General features: G+C 36.9%; 1 protein-coding gene and 1 long non-coding RNA gene across 2 annotated transcripts; both read left to right on the top strand.

Moving 5' to 3' along the window:
• Positions 1–659: 659 nt before the first annotated feature.
• On the top strand, positions 660–1,682 carry LOC142171402 (uncharacterized). The gene is made up of 3 exons (XR_012700961.1): positions 660–934; positions 1,004–1,318; positions 1,406–1,682. It is a non-coding gene; the product is annotated as an uncharacterized LOC142171402 (long non-coding RNA).
• Positions 1,683–1,765: 83 nt separating this feature from the next.
• On the top strand, positions 1,766–4,411 carry LOC142171401 (uncharacterized). Its single transcript, XM_075233761.1, has 6 exons — positions 1,766–2,261; positions 2,336–2,964; positions 3,047–3,173; positions 3,250–3,528; positions 3,615–3,734; positions 3,805–4,411. The coding sequence occupies exons 2-3, from the start codon at positions 2,336–2,338 to the stop codon at positions 3,102–3,104; spliced, it is 687 nt and encodes a 228-aa protein (XP_075089862.1). The 5' UTR covers positions 1,766–2,261; the 3' UTR covers positions 3,105–3,173; positions 3,250–3,528; positions 3,615–3,734; positions 3,805–4,411.
• Positions 4,412–16,850: the final 12,439 nt, after the last annotated feature.

The raw sequence follows: 16,850 nt of genomic DNA, 5'->3' as shown, positions 1-16,850 counted from the left end.
GCTAAAAGATTAGTTTCTAAGTTAGGACTCTCATCTATGAGAATAGATTGTTGTGAAGATGGTTGCATGTTGTATTATAAGGGTGATGCAGATTTAGAAAGTTGTAAATTTTGTGAAAAATCTCGTTTTAAGCGGCTTTCCAGCGGGAAGAAGGTTGTTGTGAAGTCGATGCATTACTTACCTCTTATTCCTAGATTAAAGAGGTTGTACGCATCGATGAGTTCCGCTCCTCATATGAGATGGCACTATGAAAATAGAAGGCCACCCGGTGTTATGTGTCATCCTTCAGATGGGGATGCTTGGAAGCATTTTGATATGACGTATCCGGATTATTCTAGTGAACCGAGGAATGTTCGGTTGGGTTTGTGTGCTGATGGTTTCACGCCATTTTCTGTTTCTGCAACACCATATTCATGCTGGCCGGTCTTTATTACGCCGTATAATCTTCCGCCTGAAATGTGTATGACTAGTCCATATATTTTTTTAAATTGTGTTATTCCCGGTCCCCGCAATCCAAAGAGTTTGATTGATGTATATTTGCAACCTCTAATTGATGAGCTTAAACAATTGTGGTATGATGGAATTGAGACATATGATATATCAACTAAGTAAAATTTCAACTTGCGTGCTAACTTAACGTGGACCATTAATGATTTTCCTGCGTATGGAATGTTGTCTGGGTGGATGACTGCCGGAAAGTTAGCATGTCCTTACTGCATGGAAAATGGTAAAGCGTTCACTTTAAGCATTCTACCATATTAAGGGAAGAAACCCTATTTCAAATGAATTGGAATATTCCTGTAATCAGTAATAAGCTGGAAAGGATTTTTCCATGTGGTTTCTTTGATGTGATGGAACACCTTCCAATTCACCTTGTACATGAGGCGCGACTTGGAGGCCTGGTTCAATGCAGGTGGATGTATCCATTCGAGAGGTAATGATCAAACCTTGATTTATTCTTGTAATTTTTTTTAACGTTATCGTCTAATATAAAAATGTGCAGGACTATCGGCAAGTGTAAACGATTTGTTAAACAGAGGAATAGGATTGAAGGATCCATATGCGAAGCCTATCTTGCAAAGGAAACTGCCCATTTTTGTTCTTACTACTTTGACAGTCATGTGCCATGTGCTAGAAATAGGCCCAATCGGTACAATGTGGTGATTGATATTGATCCATTATATCCACCAATGTCCGTATTCAATCAACCAGGCCGGGGTTCTAAAGATCGAACAAAAAAGGGCCTAAGTAGTATGGAGTACAAATCAGCTTCAAATCATGTGTTGCTAAATTGTCCGGAAGTTCAACCCTTTCTTAAGTAAGTGTTGACGTAAGATTAATTTACATGGGCTACTATTTAATTTGGTTGATACAACTAACAAATAATTTTCAATGCATCGCTTAGTGACTTCGTGAGTCAATTTGGTCATGGTGCTGTATATTCTACATTTGAGGCATGGTTTAAAGAATGTGTAAGTTCATCTTACATACTTTCTCACATGTGAATATACATACTTGTAAATATACTTGCTTACTTGTGATTTATTTACCCCTACATATAGGTCAATAATTCAAACAACGATGTTAATCAATTTTTGAAAGATATATCCTGGGGACCTGCACCTATGGTTACGACTATGTCTAAGTATTATGTGAATGGTTACAAATTTCACACTGAGGAATGCTCCAAGTATAAAAAAAGCAATAACAGTGGGGTGTGTGTCAAAGGTGGTGAAGGCAACCAGGATGGGGAAAATGATTATTATGGTGTGATCAAAGAGATTCTAGAACTGTCATATTCAGGTTGGCCAAATAAGAAGATCATACTTTTTTGATGCAAGTGGTTTGACCCAACACCTAGAAGAGGTACAAATGTACACCCGCAGTACAACATAATTGAGGTTAATAAAAAGAGGGAGTATGATCACTATGATCCTTTTATAATTGCAAAAAGAGTTAGGCAAGTGTACTATGCTCCATATCCATTGCGGAGGGATAAGGCTGATTGGTTGGTTGTAATAAAAACAAAGCCTGTTGGTAGGGTGAAAGTTGAGAATATGCTAGATGTTGCTTACCAAAACGATACCTCAAGTGTTAACCAAATGGTGGATGATCAGTTAGAAAATTACTTGGAGCACCCTCAACGCATATTAGAAGAAGTTGATATGGAGGAAATAACAATCATAGAAAATGAGGATGAAATAAGTGAAGAGGAAGGATTTTCAGACGAGGAAGGATACGTCGACGAAGACGACTAGCATGTTAGTTTTTTTAAGCGCTCTCAACTTATATAGATTTATATTCTCAATTCTAACATGTTCTTTAATTTATGCAGATGGCCGGTAGGGGTCGAGGTAGGTCTAGGAAGGATAAAAGGCCTATTGATCATGATAATGGTGCTACACCCACGCTTCCTTCCACTCCACACTTGCATCCCTCTGCTTCTGATGGCCAGAAGCAATCTTCTAGCCACAAATCTATTCCACCACATCCATCTACTCATCATACTACCCACCATTCGCCTGCCCAACAGTATTATCACCATTCTCTGCCACAGGGCTATACCCCGCTTCCTTCTTATGATCCTACCAGTACTAACATGGGTGCATCGAGTCACCAGTCACAGAGCCATATGGTACGCCCGTCATCTGCTCCATTTGCTTCATCTCCAGCCGGATCGCATCCATGTAGATTTCAGCCGGCCGGATCGCAACAGTGGTCTAGATCGCAACAAGGGTCTAGATCGATGCAGGGGTGTGGATCGCAACCATCTTCATCAAGGACCCTGTCTCCCTCTCCACGGAGTTCGTCTCCTAGCATTTATAGACTTCGTCTTTGGGATAGTAACACTGAGCCAGATGCTCCCCCTTCTGCGCACACTTCAGATTCATCGGAGAATGATGATCCAGATGATGTGCGTTATGATCGTTATCATAGGATCATCATGAGGCCTGAGGGTAATGGGTAAGATTTATTTTTTACTTCTTTATTTTTGCTGAATTATAATAGCTACCATTGTTTATTTAATGTAATTTCTATGTTGCAGGTTCATTCCTAATCATCAGGTTACAAAGATAATCACTGATATTCTTGGCGGGTTGTAAAATGCACCATATCCAACTTGGAGTGACTTTCCAGAGGATCTTGTGCAACAAATGTTCAACCAATTTAAGGTTTTAATACAATTCTTATCTATTTAAGAATTATATTAACAATATTTTCATCTAACATTACATACTTTATTTGCAGACTAAGTGTGCCTGGGAGGACCGATATAACCGTGAAATTTGTAAAAATTGGGAGTACAAATGCCGTAAGAGACTCTCTGATTCCTTTAGCTCAGCTCGAAAGGTTAAAAAGAAGCCTTCATGGGTTCTACCAGATGTATGGGTGGATCTGCAAAGGTATTGGGCCACCGAGAAATTCGAGAAGTAGAGTGAACTGGGAAAGAAGGCCCGAGCATCTGAGAAGGGTGGCTCCTTGCATTGTCTGGGTTCAAGGAGCATGGGGGATACGAGGGGACAAATGGTAATTCCTTAAAATATTTCGGTCTATTTTTATCGAACTATATTTATATATGTTAATTTTGTTAACACGTTTTATTATATTTGTAGGAAAAAAAATATGGGAGGAAGATGAGTCATGATGAGTTCTTCATGGAGACTCACATCCGGAAGAAGAAGGCACCGACAGATCCAACTAGATGGGTCGAGGACCGGGCATAGACTACACATGTAAGTTTCATAACTACTATAAATATTTATAATATTATATAGTTAGTAATTTTCTATCTTCTAAATAAAGGGTCGCTACAAGATTAATTTGGAGGAGTACACTCAGAGCTTGCCACCGAATGAGCAAGGCGACCGCCCACCCATTTTAGACGAAGAAGCGCAGAGGATATGGTTGGATGTTGTCGATGGTCCTAAAAAGGGGATAGCATACGGCCTTCCAGATAAATCATTTCGGCGCTACAAGGATGGATTGCAAGGTATAGGGACTTCCGCCCAAGGCGAGGCGATTGATAGGTCGACTATATCGTCTATGGAACATAAGATCGCGAAGCTGACAGCAGAGCTTGAAGAGACAAAGGCTAGAGAAAAAATGAGAGATGAACAATTTGGTACCCTTCAAGTTCAACTAGAGAGAAGGGACGAACAATTTAATCTCCTTCAAGGTCAGCTGGCCAATCTTCTTGCTAGTGGTGCTTTTCCCATTCCCCGGTCTCGTGATCCTTCCCCATGTGCCGATGATGAAGGTTCTAGGAGTGAAGATAAAGATGATGCTAGATAAAAAAAAACTCATTGAATGGTGTGTATTACTAAACAAAGTATTGAACTTGTCAATATTTAGTTGAGAGTAATTTTGAATGATGATTATATTGTTATTTTGTTATTAAACATTTTAGTAGTTGTTATTAGATAATGGTTGTTAGTGTTAGTTAATAGTTTTTGTTAGTTAATTATTGTTGTTATTGTTGTTGTTAGTATATTCATTGTTGTTGATTAATTATGGTTGAATGGCAGCAATGTAATGCTGCCATTATAGGATGGATATTGGTTGTAATTGGTAGGTGGTGTAACTCAAAAATAGGTATTTTATGTCAAGGTTTTACCCAGATATCCGACCGAATTCGGTCGGAAATTAATTTTTTTTGCCCAGAAATTCATAATTTCCGACCGAATTCGGTCGAAAATTTCAAATAAATTCTCTAGTTTATGGAAATTTCCGACCGAATTCGGTCGGAAATTATGAATTTGTATTTATTTTTTAAAATAAATTAACAATTTATTACAATTTACAACTAATTATTTAATTAAATACAATTATTATTTTTTAAAATTTCCGACCGAATTTGGTCGGAAAATAAAATAAAAAAAATTAGTAGTTTCCGACCGATTTCGGTCGGAAATTTGAAAAATAAAAAATAAAAAAAAATTAATAGTTTTCGACCGATTTTAGTCGAAAATTTGAAAATTAAAAAATATATATATTTAATTGTTTTCGACCGATTTCGGTCGGAAATTAAAGTTTGATAGTGAGTGAACGCGTTGATGTTTTCGACCGAATTCGGTCGGAAATTTCCGACCAATTTCGATCGGTACACGTTTGCGACCATCGTTTTCCCGACCAATTAAAATCGGTCGGAATTCGGTCGAAAATTATCAATTTCCGACCGATTTAGGTCGGAAATAGCGGACGAAATTATACTGTTTTTAGTAGTGAGTCTTGCTAGAGACTTGTACGGCAGTATAAAATACAGATAACCTCGAGTGCTAGCTTGGAACGAGATGTGCTTATTGTTGTTTGCTATGTTACTTGGATTCTTTCAAAAATGTTGTTGGGTGCGTGTCGGATACTCCAAATTTAGTGCATTTTTGAAGGATCCGACACGGGTGCAGCAACGCTATTGGAAAGTACTAGCAACATAGGTTGTTTGTTTCATATCTTCTTTTGTATACCTGTTTTGTACTAACAAGAATATTAGTTCCACGGAGGAGGGGGTTTGAACCTCTGTTTTAAAAGGCATTTCTGGGGTGAGCCCCGGGGCTCGGCGTACCAAAAACGCTCCGGGGCGATGGTGTGGGATGAAAGTCTCAAGAGGCGTACGCCTCGCAATTTGGGGCGTACGCCCGGGCGTTCGGGGCGCATTTTTTTAGTAAGGAGTAAGCCCTAGAGACTTTCAAATTAAAACAAAATTTGTTGAATTAGTCCTTTATATAATACCCAAATTCTCAAAAGTGAGTTTGGTAATTACTCAAAAGGTTTAAAAAGGAACTCAAAAGTATTAAATTTTAAAGTAAAGACCTTTTTATTGATTTAAGCCCTAATTCATGATTTTTTCAAATTTTATCTTATCCGTTAGTCTGCTAATATCTCCCAAAAACAACGAATATTTAATTTTTTTTACAAATACAAAGAGAACTACATTTTTCTTCATAGCAGCAAATTCAAAATTCAAATTGCAGGTTAATCATCCTTTTTGTTCCTCCATATAGAAAACTTTATTCTTTTAGACTCAAATTACTTGTGCTTGTAAGTAACGTATAATAGATTGTTTTGATTAGTTTTTTGTGGGGATGGAGCACACATATATATAGTTTTCTTCAATATTTATGCAATTTTACCTGTTTATAAATATTAATTGTCATTATATTATTTTATAAAATATTAAAAATTAAATACCTATGGGGCTTACGCCCCGCGCCTCGAGACTTACGCCCCGCGCCTCGAGACTTACGCTCCACTGAGGCATATGTAAAACGCCCCGCCTTACGCCCATGCCTTTAAAAAAACTGGTTTGAACCCTGGACCTTGCTCTCGCTAAGTAATAAGGTGTAACAATAAAGAAAGTGAAACCAGTCAACCACTATCTATATCATACGTATATTGCTTCTTTTTTTTTTCTCACAGAAGCGACAACCATACACAGTCCTGTTATCCTGCTCTAGCTTCTAATTTTAGGACATAAAATGTTCAAAAATATATTATCTTGGATTAGCAGACTTATCTGCATATGATTCTCACTCTAACAAAAGCAAGCAAAAACCAAGTGAATTCAGAGATAGATCTAGACATGTTGTGTGAGTTCAAATCAACCCACTATTTCCTCCTCGAACTATGTATTGGCAAGTAATTCTAAATTGGCAAAATGGGGTATTGAAAATTGTGAATTCACTCACCAATGCAGAAGAAGTAGCTACCAAGGTAGCTTGGCTGATACAATGGCGCATCCCTGTGATATTTCTTGGTGGTTTCCCTATATTTAAGTGGCTTGAATGATAGATCACATTGCTCTTGATTTTCTGACAAATTTCCCTTACAGAATCCATTTTCAATTTCACCATTACAGGTAGGGGTAACATATTTGTGCTTGGAACCATCATTTCTTCCTAATTACAGAATGGCCTTATTATTTGAGGCAAGCACGTGACCTACTTACACGTGGGACAGAGACTTGGATTTTGCTTAATCGTCTAAAAATGCATTACTACTTTAAAGATTCGAACAAACAATATATTAGTCTTATCTTTGGTTTTTCCCTCTTTTGAGAAGCAAACAGGACCGCCATGCTACAAAATCACTCACTATCTTTGTAAAGGATAATTCTAGACCAACTAGAATCTTGGTTAAAGTTATCTATTTGTTGTAGGTTTAGGTTTTCTGTAGTACAGACTTGTATTATATTGTTCTCTGTATGTCCATAGACTTAGGAGTCTTTTCCCATATTCCATATATATATATATATATATATATATATATATATATATATATATATATATATATATATATATATATATATTCCTGTTGTAATCACACATGACAAGTAGTGAATGAAAGAACTCTTTATGGTATCGGAGCATTAATGTTATTGCACCCACCGCTCAGTTCACTCAGAGTTCCATTTCTACCACTCGAGGGCGTGGTAGAGGACGAGGAGGGCGTGGTCGCGGGCGCTCCTCCGTCCAAGGGTTCACACAGAATAACCAAAATCGTAACTTTCAGGCGTCTAACCAATCGACTAAAGCAAATCAACAATCTTCTGACTACTCTGGACTTATCTACCATAATTGTGAAGGAAAATTTCATATTGCACGTGTGTGTCCTTCACCACAAGCTAACAGTATCAGCATGGTGTCTGGCTGGCCCATTTCTAATCTTGCCAGTTCTCCCAATCCACCTACACAAACCTGGTTAATGGATAGTGGCACCACACATCATCTTACAGCAGACCTTGATAATCTAGGCATTCACTCTGAGTATCAAGGCACCGAAGAAGTGACATTAGGTAATGGTTCCAAATTGCCTATATCTCATGTTGGTAAAAGTTTTGTTCTTGTTTCCAATCAAAAGTTCAATCTTGATAATATTTTATATGTTCCTTCTGCTACTCACAATTTATTATCAATTAACTCTTTTGCTAAATCTAATCAAGTGTCTGCTGAATTTTTTCCTAACTATTTTTTGATTAAGGATTTGGCAAAGAGAAAAATCTGACACAAGGGACCGAGTAGTGGCGACTTATATTCTCTTCCGATCCGGTGCTGCACTCTTCATCACCTACTTTAGGGGTGTCAATGGATATTTAAAAACCGACTAAACCGACCGAACTGTACCGATTTCTACGTTTCTTTTAATAAAACCTACGGTTTTATTATAAATCTATAACAGTACCGATAATTAGGTTAGATTTTTTATTTTATAAAAATAAACCGAAAAAATACCGAACCGTACCGAATAAATTTACATGTGAAAAATATATTTATATATTAAGTTTAAGAATAATAATGTATTAAAATTTTATTTGGGCCTTGGAATTGTGAAAACGGTTTCAAGCAAACAAGTAATTAAACTCAAAATCTTAATTCTCAAACCTATAATACTAATCCTATTGAAACTAAATTATTTCCAACATATTCACTAGAAGACACAAGCTTCTAGCGATTAGTAGCATACTACAATGTATTGAATATGTTTCCGATTTAGATTTATCTTTTTGAATATTTAATCTTCTATAAACTTTATTCTTGAGTTTCACTTTGGTTAATATCTTTCACTCGGTTAATATCTTTGTTTAGTTTCTTTTGCGCTGTTGTAGAATAGTTGATGGATCTATACTCTGGCCATCTTTAATATTTTCTTAATTCATCCTCTTTAAAGAGTAAAAATATCTAGAGAGTTTGCTAAGTCGTATAAAAGTATGTATGTTATTGCATTCTACTTCTACTAGTGACTTTTACATGACATTTTAAAAAAATACCGAAAATTAACCAAACCGTACCGATACCGAAGAGATACCGACATGATTGAGACGGTTTCGAAAAGTCTAATTTTGGTTATGCATAATAGAATAACCGAAAAATTGGTATGGTATAAATTTTAGAAAATAACCGTCTGACCCGAACCATTGACACCCCTAACCTGCTTCCTATGCAGCTTCTCTTGGCGTTTGGCATGCTTGTCTAGCTCATGCATCTTACCCTACAGTTCGTCATGCTTTACCATCCAACGTGCTTGCATCATCATCAAATAAATGTCCTAGTTTATGTTCTACATGTGATGTTAGTAAGAGTCATAAACTTTCTTTTAAAGAGTCTAGCTTCAAGGCCACAAGGCCTTTATATTTAGTTTGTTCAGATGTTTGGGGCCTAGCTCCAGTAGCTTCGAAGGATGGTTATCGCTATTATGTCATCTTTTTTTTTTAATCATTTCATCAAATATACATGGATTTATTTTCTTCGATTTAAATCTGAAGTACTTTTAGTTTTTATTCAATTTCGTACTATTGTTGAAAAATATTTTGGTCGCCCTATTAAATGCTTTCAAGCAGACTGGGGAAGAGAGTTTCGAGCCTTAACAAATTATTTGAGAGATCATGGAATTGTGCAACGTTCTTCGTGCCTCTATACCCCTGAACAAAATGGTTGCGCTGAGAGAAAACACATATACATTGTTGAAACTGGGCATGCCCTTCTACATCATGGCAATGTTCCTCATCGGTTTTGGACAAATGCATTTGAGAGGACAGTCTATACTATTACTCACTCCCCGGTTGAACAATAAATCCCTATTCTGTGTATTGTTTAATATGAATCCTGATTATTCTTTGTTGCGCATCTTTGGTTGCTTATGCTTTCCTTGGCTTCGCCCTTACACAAAGGACAAACATTCACCTAGATCTCGTCCGTGTATATTTGTAGCGATCCAGCCGGTCGTTTTGACTATTGCAATCCCGTTTCCCCATTTGCTGCTCAAATTATGAATTATAATTGTTATTTGACTTGCCGGGATAATTAGTTTGGGTTCGGTGAGGTTTTGAAATGATTCGGAGCGCTTAGCTCCAAGCTTTAGAATTTAAGTTGAAAAGGTTGACCGGATGTTAACTTAGGTGTAACGACCCCAGAGAAATTTTGCTAAGAAAATTATGGTTTGGTGGTGCCGCGGCTCGAACCTTTTGGGTTGAACAATGCTCCGAAGTGTAAAGGAAAAATTTGTTGAAAATTGGTCATTTCTGCAACCACTATGTGGTCGAAGAATTACTCTGCGGACTGCATAATGGCCCAAAGTGGATTAGTAGAGGGGCAAGATTTGAGAAAAATCTGCGGTGCACTATGCGACCGCAGACCTGTTTTGCGGTGCATTATGCGATCGCAGAACAAGTATGCGAACTGCATAATGACCGCAGAACAGGTCAGTAACGCCAACTTTGGAGGCTAAATTATGCGGCCGGTATGCGGACCGCATATCTGTTATGCGATCGCATAACTACGTCAGAGCTTCTTTTCTTTCTAATTTTTGACCCGACCCAACTTCAATTTATAGCCCTTCAAACTCATTTTTGAGCTAAAATCTGATATTTTAGAGAGAAGTGAGAGCATTTTAGAGAGAGAAAGTGAAGACTTGGTCATTTATCCATCAATTCTTGTTCAAGGTTTGAAGATTTCACAAGGATCTTGCTAGGGCTTCAAAGAGGTAAGAATTTCTTTCCCTAATTCTTCAATTTCGGGTTTGGAGTAAAGATGGGTAATTAATAGTATGATTCTTGGGTATAGAGTATCATGTATACATACCAATAAAGTTGTGGAAAGATTGTTAAGTTCAAATGGGTAAGGATTGAGTTAAAAATGGTAGAAATCTTCAGACTTTAATTGAAGATTTGAGGGTCGAGTTGGTGTCGGATTTTGGTAAAATTTATATGGTTGGACTCGTGGTTAGATGAGTGTTCATATTCTATAACTTTTGTCGAGTTCCGAGATGTGGTCCCTACGGGCGATTTTTGAGTTAATTTCGGATTTTATTGGGAAAATTAGTATTTTCTTATGGAATTAATTACAATAATTGGTATTGACTTAATCGAATTAATTGTGGCTAGATACGAGGCTTTTGGAGATCAATTCTCGTAGAAAGGGCATAGCGGAATAAAGAATTGCACGGTTTGAGGTAAGTAACAGTTATAAATCTGGTCCTGAGGGTATGAAACCCCGAATTTTATGTCATGTGATTATTTTGGAGGTGACGCACATGCTAGGTGACGGGCGTGTGGGCGTACACCGAAGGTATTGTGACTTGGTCCGTCCCGTGAAACTGTAAAGTTGAATAACCTGCTGTTAGCTATAAGCTCACTTTGTGTTGAAGAAATTTGACTGTAAATCATGTTAAAAATCATGCTTAGGCTATGTGATAGTACTGTTCGGACCCATAGAGGTCGCGTACCTGTTGAATTAATTGCTAATTGTTGTGTTGTACTCAGTCACGATTTTTCTTGTGTATTATACCTCAGTCTTTCTTGATATTTGTTGATATACTATGTTATTCTTGTTTGGGCTGATCTTTGTGATTTCTGAGAGCCCGAGAGACTTGAGAGGTTGAGGACTGAGTAAGGTCGAGGGCCTGTTGGTGAGGTAAGGATATTATGGCACGTGAGTTATCCGTGCAGTATATTATAGCACGTGAGTTGTCCGTGCAGCACGTGAGTTGTCCGTGCAGATTATGGCGCTTGGGCTGTAGGAGCCCCTCTGGAGTCTGTACACACCCCCAGTGAGTGCGGATACCCATTGAGTGTGAGTGCTGAGGGCTGAAAGCCGAGTGGTTGAGCTGTTGTGATGAGCTGAGTGACTGTTGCCTGAGAGGCTGTACTTGCCTTGCATTTGTTGTTGTACTTGGTTGCTATCTGTCATTGTTGTGAAATCTCTGAAAGAATTTATATCCAGATTACTTGAAATTGAACTATATAAAATTGATTGACTTAAAGTGCCGGATTTGAAAGCATGTCTATTCTTTACTGGAACTACTGAAAGTGAACTATGAATGTGTAGCTCGTCATTATCATCAGTGCCTTAGTTATTATTGTTACTTGCTAAGTTAGTTGTACTTATACTATACCTTGCACTTCGTGTGCAGATCCAGGTATTTCCGGACATAGCGGGTGCTGATTCTTCCATACAACTGATTTTTCGGAGATTCAAAGGAAGCTGTCGTGTTTCGCAGACCTTGTCTCTCCTTCCCTATCTTTGTATTACTATATTTTTGGTCTTAGACTATTGTAGACCGTACTTTCCTAAGTTTGTATTCATATTAGATGCTCATGTACTTAGTAACACCAGGTTTTGGGAGTGTTGTATCGGATTTTTACTAAGATTTTGGTATTGTATTAAACATTACGTTTTTAAATTGAAAGGAAATCGTGAATTATTGATGTTGTCGGCTTGCCTAGTACTGAGATAGGCGCCATCACGACATGTTAGAATTTTGGGTCGTGACACTATTTTTGGGATAAAGTAAATTACATAAAGGATATAAATGCGTTGATATGGTTTCTTCCAAATTTTATGTTTCTCGTCACGTTATTTTTGATGAGTCACTTTTTTCTTTTGCTTCACAGGATGTTGCGGTGCCCAACTCCTCTACTAAAACCACTATTGAATCATTGGTTATTATTCTACCTTACCAACAGACCACATCAAGCACTACCTCACCACTAGAGAACCAGAGTTATCCCAACTCCTCACCTTCGACTTCTTTCACAAGGCCAGCATCACTGCCATCTACAAGTGTGGCTCATGGACATACCAGTGATGATATTTCCTCTTCTCCATCGAGCATACCAATTTATGATAACTTATCTACAAACAATATGGTTGAAACATCATCTTTACAATCTAGACCTGGGAACTCCACTAATCAATCTACTCACAGAATGGTCACACGAGCACAAACGGGCTCATTGAAACCAAAGAGACCTTTCTATTTGTCAGCAACTAGCTCAATCTCACCTGAGCCCTCTTGTTATTCACAGGCTGCTAAGGATGCCAATTGGCGTCGAGCTATGACTGAAGAATATAATGCTCTTATTCAAAATGGTACTTGGCAACTAGTACCTCCTTCACCATCCCAAAATATGATTGGTTGCAAGTGGGTTTACAAAACAAAATTAAAAGCAGATGGATCTTTGGATCGTTATAAAGCAAGGCTTGTGGCTAAGGGATGCCACCAACGTCCGAGAGTAGATTTTGTTGATACATTTAGCCCAGTTATCAAACCGATGACTATTCGGTTATTTCTTTCATTAGCTGTGTCTCACCAATGGCATATCACCCAGCTATATGTCTCAAATGCATTTCTTCATGGCCATCTCGATTAGGTAGTATATATGTCTCAGACCCCGGATTTTGTTGATCCCACTCGACCAGACCATGTATGTCTTCTCAAACACTCTCTTTATGGCCTAAAACAAGCTCCCCGAATGCGGAATAAATGCCTCACTGATGCCTTACTTTCACTAGGATTTTTGTGATCCAAAACAGATAGTTCATTGTTTTTTAAGTATGCTGGTGAAAGAAAACTCTTCTATCTGATCTATGTTGATGATATCTTAGTAATGGGCTCTGACTCTGCTCTTGTACAATCTCTCGTTACTCAACTATAAAATAAGTTTGCGGTTCATGACTTGGGGAAACTCTCATACCTTTTGGGTATCGAGGCGCATTGGACGAGTAGTGGGTTGCATTTGCAACAAGGAAAATATGTGGGTGATCTCTTGCAACGTGTTCAAATGGATACTCCGGCTTCTCCTTCAACCAAACTTTCTTCCACTGAAGGTAGTCAATTCAATGATTCCACCTTGTATCGGAGTGTTGTAGGTGCATTGCAATACTTGACTATACCCGGCCTGATATAGCATTCGCAGTTAACAAGGTTTCTCAGTTCATGCATTGCCTTATGGATATTCACCGGACTGATGTCAAACATATTCTACGATACATTAAGGCAACTCCATCTCATGGCTTGGTTTTTGCTAAAGGCACATCCGCCTTGCTGCATGGGTACACTGATTCAGACTGGGGAGGTGATGTAAATGATCGAAAATCTACTATTGGATTTGCTATCTTTTTAGCATCTAATCTCATTTCATGGGCATCACGTAAGCAACGAGCAGTGTCACGCTCTAGTACTGAGGCAGAGTATAGAGCTCTTGGGACTGCCATTTCAGAAATTATTTAAATCTTGTCTTGGATTTAAAAGGATATTATTATTAGATTGGCAACCTTTATTCGTTTTCGGTTAACAGGATTTGGCTTAAGGGTTGTCCATTGAAAAGTAAATAGGGGTCGTTTTTCAGAGATTAAAATTCTGGGGTTATAATCCTAAGTAACATAAATAATTAGTACCCTTTATTTGATTCATTGGATTAAAATTGTATAGTACAAAGGGTCATTTGTTTGGTTTGAAGTGGGAGAAACTTGAATAAATTTTTAGTTTTAGTAGTTTTACCTTCTGCATCTTTGTGTTTAGATGTATGTGAATTTTTTTTCCCCAATACTATTTTTCCCCTTAAATCACGGTACAATTCTGAGTCTCCAAACTAACATTTTTTGCTTTGGTCAATAAGGAAAAGAAGCCTCAAAAATAAAAATCATACAATCTATGTGAATGAGTTATATTCTATTACTCCAACAATGGAGTAGGAGCACCGCAACTCCATTGTTCTTGATAATTTGGCAACAATCACCTGTAGGTGTATGTGGCAAAGATGGTTAATCATTCAATTTGAAAAACTCAAAGCCAAGAATCAATTTATGAATAAGGTGAAAGAAAAACATAAAGTGTTTAAGGATTAGGATAGTAGTCATTGTGGTGACTTATAATTCTGGAATTACGTATCCCACATAAGATGTGAGATACTAACTAATATCAAAATTTTGGTATACAGTGTTGTCGATATTAGCTAATACTAATAACCACACAATAGATACATTTTATCTCAAATTTTATATTAAAAAATCCCACTTAATCCAATGAACCAAAACGACCCCATAGAGCTTCTACTTAAAAGCCCAATTTGAACATGGTCCAGGTCTAGGTCTAGAGGCGTTGCAATAGTTGTGCGATAGATAAATGAATGGATTGGAGATCAAGCCCAACACTAATCCCAACCAGTATACGTGACAGGGAATACAACAACAAAACCTCCATTCTAAGGTAGCTGGGATCGATAGCATATAGTTTCACTCTACACTGCGCTCAATTTAGAAATTTTGTATTTTGAGGAATTCATCATAGTTTAATGTTTTTACACTAGTTGTCAATCTACGACACACTCCTGGGTTATGGGTAATTTGAACAAGCTAACTTAGGTAGAGTTACAACAGATATGGAGATGTTATGAACAATTGGCTTGGTGACTAAAGGAAAAAAAAAAGAAGCTAATCCTGTCTCAAGTTAATTGAAAAAAATAGAGAAATTTTCAGAAATCACTATTGTTTAGTGGCTATTAACTTCCTATAACTACCATATACATAAATTACTTCATATTTAGTTGTTACGCGATTGTATTCGTTGTATTCACGCTACTGTATTCATGAATACAGTAGCGGAATTAGCCTAAAAAAATAGGAGAGTCCAGCTGAGCGACGGTATTCGTTGTATTCACGCTACTATATTATTCATGAATAACAGTAGTGATATTCACCTAAAAAAATAAGGGAATCCAGTTGTTTAATAATGGAAAGAGGATCAATTAGCGTGTATCACTCCTAATTTAACTCAATAAAATCAATTCTACATAAATTTTGCTGCTGCTGTGTTGTATTCCATGTATTCACGCGACTGTATTTATAAATACAGCGAGGTAATCAAGAAATATGGTGTATACCGTTTTATTCAATTCGACTGTATTAATTGTATTCAATTCACAGATATTCATTATTCAAACAACAAAATTCACAAAACGCAGTGATATTCGGCTGTATTCAAAAAATACAAACCTTCGGAATACATAAATATGAGCGAAAAAATAATGTATTTATATAAAAATACAATGTATTTGAGTGTATTTGTACATAATATAATATATTTGTATCATTGTCTGTGACTAAATAGCAAAGAAAAGAAGAAAGTTCGTCGGAGATGGTGTTTTCCGGCTAAGCAAAATACTGTATACATTGTATTAAAACTAAAAATGGAGAGAACAAAAATCCGGCCATCAAATCTTCTCTGGTGTAGCCATGGTCAGATCGGTTCGCCTAAGAGGATGAGCCAATAATGGATGATAACGCCGACGACGATTCTGACGACAACCACGATGTTGATGCCGGCGATTCTGTTGATTTGATGGAGTAGAGAGAGGATTGAGAATCTTGCTGATAAATAAAGAGAATGATGAGAGAGACAGAACATAATTGGCGTATTTCATGCTTCAATGGATAATATAAATAAATACCTATTTTTCTATAAAATAGAAAAAGTAGCTATAAGTAATAATATTTTGAAATTGTTTTGATTTATAATAAATAGAGCATAATAGTTTGCAATAGGAGATTTCCAAAAAATAACATGTGTTCCAGTTGATCACAAAATCTAAATGCAGGATCAAGTTGTAAAATATGGCCCACGTGTGGGTTATAAAATATTTTGGTTTAATAAATATATTTTGTTAAATTAATATTTGGATAAAATTAGGAGAAGTTAATTATGGTTATAACTCTCCACTTACCCACTTTGATGGAAAGTGGTAATTAATGGATGCTCTCTCGTTAAAAGAGAATTCCATCATATTTTATTTTGAAAAGAACACACAAAAGGTAAAGAGAGAGAAGTATTAATTTTTTTCTCAAGAACGGCGACACTGAAGAAGATTTTCGCTCAATATTATCAAGAAAATACATCACGGATTCAGGTAAGTTTTCTTGATTGAAATTATTATTTATGTATTTTATGTAAAAATCATATAGTTCCGCGATTCTTAATAATTGATAGAATTTTATATAGATTAGTTATGAACCACAATCTAGAATATGAAAAATCCTTACACAAGTGAATAGTGATGTTTAACTTGGGCAACTACTCCTAAC

This window comes from Nicotiana tabacum, chromosome 17, assembly GCF_000715075.1.
Source record: "Nicotiana tabacum cultivar K326 chromosome 17, ASM71507v2, whole genome shotgun sequence".
Taxonomy (NCBI): Eukaryota; Viridiplantae; Streptophyta; class Magnoliopsida; order Solanales; family Solanaceae; genus Nicotiana; species Nicotiana tabacum.
This window is presented reverse-complemented; position numbering and strand designations above follow the sequence as displayed.